Source organism: Callorhinus ursinus, unplaced genomic scaffold, assembly GCF_003265705.2.
Source record: "Callorhinus ursinus isolate GAN/ISIS: 27379988/994484 unplaced genomic scaffold, GSC_fseal_2.0 scaffold51, whole genome shotgun sequence".
NCBI classification, from domain to species: Eukaryota; Metazoa; Chordata; class Mammalia; order Carnivora; family Otariidae; genus Callorhinus; species Callorhinus ursinus.
Window position 1 is genome coordinate 8143665 of NW_027397113.1, and position 4600 is coordinate 8148264.

The following is a 4600-nucleotide window of genomic DNA, read 5'->3' on the forward strand; positions in this document are numbered from 1 at the left end:
TACAAGGACCAAACAGGTTGTTTGTGGCTGTGATAAGGACACAATATTAGTGATGCTGCTGGTTGAGAACTGCACGACTGGCCAGAGAGTTAGGCTCTAGGTATCCATCATACAAAACCATAGCAGGAATGTTTGTATTGTTTGTTATACTGAAACTCATTTTTGCTGGTGGCCATATGAAATGGGAAATCTATAAAGTGATATGATGATTCCTGAGCAAATATTTCCTCTTTTGGTCCCTGCTCCCCAGGCTGCCATGGATAACTGGACATTAGGTCTCTGAAATTAACTATTTTTTTTAATTTTTAAAATTTTATTATGTTATGTTAGCCACCATACAATACATCATTAGTTTTTTTTTTTTTTCAGTTTTATACCTTTATTTGACAATCAGCGATTAGTTCTCCTCCACATTAACTGTCTGTAGATTTTTGAAAGTGGTGACAGGTACATAGGTAACCAGGGTGTAGAGCTTGTTTGGTGAATCTTCATCCTTGTTATGTTTTCTGGACAACCGCACATGGATACGGTATGGAACATTTCTTATTCCTTTGGCCCAGACAGCTTTGTTGAGCCTGGTGTCAATGCGCACATCTGGAGTTCCCATTTCCTTCATGGCAAATTTCCGGATCTCTGTGAGTGCCCGAGGGGCACACTTCTTGAAACCCACTCCATGGATGCGCTTGTGACTGTTGATGGTGTATTCTCTGATCAGTACTTCGTTGATGGCAGAACGGCCCTTCTTCTTCTCGCCACCCTTCTTCACGGGAGCCATTCTGCCGGGCCCTGGTTGGAAAGCACATCATTAGTTTTTGATGTGGTGATCCACGATCCACTGTTTTCGTATAACACCCAGTGCTCCATGCAGTATGTACCCTCCTTAATACCCATCACCAGGCTAACCAATCCCCCCTCTCTCCTCCCCTCTAAAACCCTGTTTGTTTCTCAGAGTCCATAGTCTTTCATGGTTCATCTCTCCCTCCGATTCCCCCCTTCATTTTCCCCTTCTTTCTCCTAATGTCCTCCATGCTATTCCTCATGTTCCATAAATAAGTGAAACCATATGATAATTGACTTTCTTTGCTTGACTTATTTCACTTAACATAATCTCCTCCAGTCCCATCCATGTTGAGGTAAAAGTTGGGTATTCATCCTTTCTGATGGCTGAGTAATATTCCCTTGTATATATGGACCACATCTTCTTTATCCATTCATCTGTTGAAGGGCATCTCAGTTCTGTCCACAGTTTGGCTATTGTGGACATTGCTGCTATGAACACTGGGGAGCATATGGCCCTTCTTTTCACTACATCTGTGTCTTTGGGGTAAATACCCAGGAGTGCAATTGCTGGGTCATAGGGTAGTTCTATTTTTAATTTTTTGAGGAACCTCCACACTGTTTTCCAAAGTGGCTGTAACAACTTGCATTCCCACCAACAGTGCAAGAGGGTTCCCCTTTCCCCACAACCTCTCCAACATTTGTTGTTTCTTGCCTTGTCTATTTTTGCCATTCTAACTGGTGTAAGGTGGTATCTCAATGTGGTTTTGATTTGAATTTCCCTGATGGCTAATGATGATGAACATTTTTTCATGTGTTAGCCATTTGTATGTCTTCTTCAGAGAAGTGTCTTTTCGTGTCTTCTGCCCATTTTTTGACTTATTATTTGTTTTTTGGGGGTTGAGTTTGAGAAGTTCTTTATAGATCTTGGATACCAGCCCTTTGTCTATAGTGTCATTTGCAAATATCTTCTCCTATTCTCTGTGTTTCCTCTCTGTTTTGTTGACTGTTTCCTTTGCTGTGCAGAAACTTTTTATCTTGATGAAGTCCCAAAAGTTCATTTTTGCTTTTGTTTCACTAGCCTTTGGAGATGTATCTTGAAAGAAGTTGCTGTGGGTGATGTCAAAGAGGTTACTGCCTATGTTCTTCTCTAGGATTTTGATGGATTCCTGTCTCACATTGAGGTCTTTCATCCATTTTGAGTTTATTTTTGTGTATGGTGTTAGAGAATGGTTGTTTCATTCTTCTGCATGTGGCTGTCCAATTTTCCCAGCACCATTTATTGAAGAGACTGTCTTTTTTCCATTGCATGTTTTTTCCTGCTTTGTGAAAGATTATTTGACCATGGAGTTGAGGGTCCATATCTGGGTTCTCTGTTCTGTTCCATTGGTCTATATGTCTGTTTTTGTGCCAGTACCATGCTGTCTTGGTGATCACAGCTTTGTAATATAGCTTGAAATCGGGCAACGTGATGCCCCCACCTTTGTTTTTCTTTTTCAACATTTCCTTGATGATTTGGGGTCTTTTCTATACAAATTTTAGGATTGTTTGTTCCAGCACTTTGAAAATGTCATTGGAATTTTGATCGGGATGGCATTGAAGGTATAGATTGCTCTGGGTAGCATGGACATTTTAATAATGTTTATTCTTCCAATCCATGAGCATGGAATATTTTTCCATCTTTTTGTGTCTTCTTCAATTTCTTTCATGAGTGTTCTGTAGTTCCTAGAGTATAGATCCTTTACTTCTTTGGTTAAGTTTATTCTGAGGTATCTTATTGATGCAGAAAAAGCATTTGACAAAATACAGCATCCTTTCCTGATTAAAACACTTCACAGTATAGGGATAGAGGGAACATTCCTCAAGTTCATAAAATCCATCTATGAAAAACCCACAGCAAATATCATCCTCAATGGGGAAAAGCTGAGAGCCTTTCCCTTAAGATCAGGAACATGTCAAGGATGCCCACTCTCGCCACTATTGTTCAACATAGTACTAGAAGTCCTAGCAACAGCAATAAGACAACAAAAAGAAATAAAAGGTATTCAAATTGGCAAAGAAGAAGTCAAACTCTCTCTTTTCGCCGATGACATGATACTTTATGTGGAAAACCCAAAAGACTCCACCCCCAAATTACTAGAACTCATACAACAATTCAGTAATGTGGCAGGATAAAAAATCAATGCACAGAAATCAGTTGCTTTCTTATACACTAGCAATACAACTGTAGAAAGAGAAATTAGAGAAACAATTCCATTACAATAGCACTGAAATTAACTATTGACAACACCCAATGGCCACTTCATGACAAAGATCACCCCAACTTAAGGCCAGAGACTGTGGGATAATAAGAAGACAAATAGAGAAATGCAGGGGAAGTGATTTATTGAGGCAAAATATAAGATTCATGTTGAACAACATTTCAGGATATTCTCCTGAAATAGATAAGAGGGAGACAGAAGGTCAATCGTGCTGCTCCTGGAGATGACACCTTTACACAGACTGTACTCACCAGATATTGTCAGTGAAGTTTCATGCAACAAAAGACAAGTAGAATGGGCACAAGACAAGAAACCAGGGAGGATAGTAAACTAAATACACCTGACATAATTACAACAAATGATGCAATTCAGGAAAAATACATTTCTGTGTTCTGGCAAATAAAGCCTGAGGTGACCCAAGAGTAAGACTCAGTTTTCTTTTTTTTTTTATGTTCAATTAGCCAACATATAATACATCATTAGTTTTTGATGTAGTATTCAGTGATTCATTAGTTGCATATAACACCCAGTGCTCATCACCACATGTGCCCTCCTTACTCAGGTTTCTAATGGAAGGAGGAGCAGTTCAGGATTTTTTTCTCTGCTATCCCAGGGTGGATGACTCTAATTTTTTACTGCACTGAAACTGTGGATATGAGGGTGGGAGACTGGGACAGGTGTAGGAGGGGATTTTGGGAATACTGCTTTCAGGAGAGTCCCAGGCTCCTGGTGTGGAAATTCAAACAGATGGCACATGTCTTCTCAGCACTGAAAACCCAGCGCCAGTGGGTCTTTGTGACTGAACCTTATGACCTAAATCCAGTTGTGGATAGGCAGAGAGACACCATTAAATATCTTATTTCTTGACAAGATCTAATTTAAGTGTTTCACCTTCACATGGGGCTGCAGGAGACAAAGGAAGGAGTATTTCTGGACATGAGCACAATAAGGGAGAGAGTTGTAGGCAGGGAGAGGTGAAGTGGGCTGAGGTATGGGGGGTAGACCTTGGCTCTGCAGAAGCTGGCAGAGTGCCCAGCCAACTGCCCTCCATGCTGACGGAGGGCTGGGTTCCCTTCCTTCTAGCTGTCTTTTCATTCAACACTCCCAACATGCCCATGGGATTCTGCTGTGACTGTGTCCACTCAGAGGGGGAGAACTCACCCTCAGGAAAGCTCCCAGGCAAGGAGGCAGTCAGGCTTTGGCCCTTCAACATCACTGCTTGGGGCCCCAGGTGTTCTCCTTAGGACACTATGGGGAACCTGGCACCCAGGGAAGTGACCTGAGAAGGAGGAATGTGCCCAGACACTCTGTGTAGACTTAGTATAGTTCTTCTGGTGTAATATCATCCACCCTGTGGCCCCTGGTCCCCCTATCAGCGGTGAGCAGGGAGGTAGGTACTTCTACCACCTGTGCCCTTGATAGAGCAGCACCCTGACCACACTCCTGGCTGCTCAACTGAGCAGAAACCTCTATGCCCAGAAAAGAAAGAAATTATAAATGTGCTTGCAATTAGCATTCTGTTCTTAAAGGGTATTTAATCTGTGCAGGCCTTCACTTCTATC

At 41.6% G+C, this 4600-nt stretch overlaps 1 protein-coding gene across 1 annotated transcript; it reads right to left on the minus strand.

The window, feature by feature from the left end:
• Positions 1–397: 397 nt before the first annotated feature.
• LOC112829561 (large ribosomal subunit protein eL31-like) lies at positions 398–4313 on the minus strand. Its single transcript, XM_073883323.1, has 2 exons — positions 4298–4313; positions 398–786 (listed from the first exon to the last, which is right to left on the minus strand). Exon 2 carries the CDS (start codon positions 773–775, stop codon positions 398–400), a length of 378 nt encoding a protein of 125 aa, XP_073739424.1. The 5' UTR covers positions 776–786; positions 4298–4313.
• Between the last annotated feature and the right edge of the window lie 287 nt (positions 4314–4600).

Excerpts from the sequence above, each read along its gene's own strand:
- LOC112829561 (XM_073883323.1), bottom strand. The coding sequence starts at position 775 with ATGGCTCCCGTGAAGAAGGGTGGCGAGAAGAAGAAGGGCCGTTCTGCC.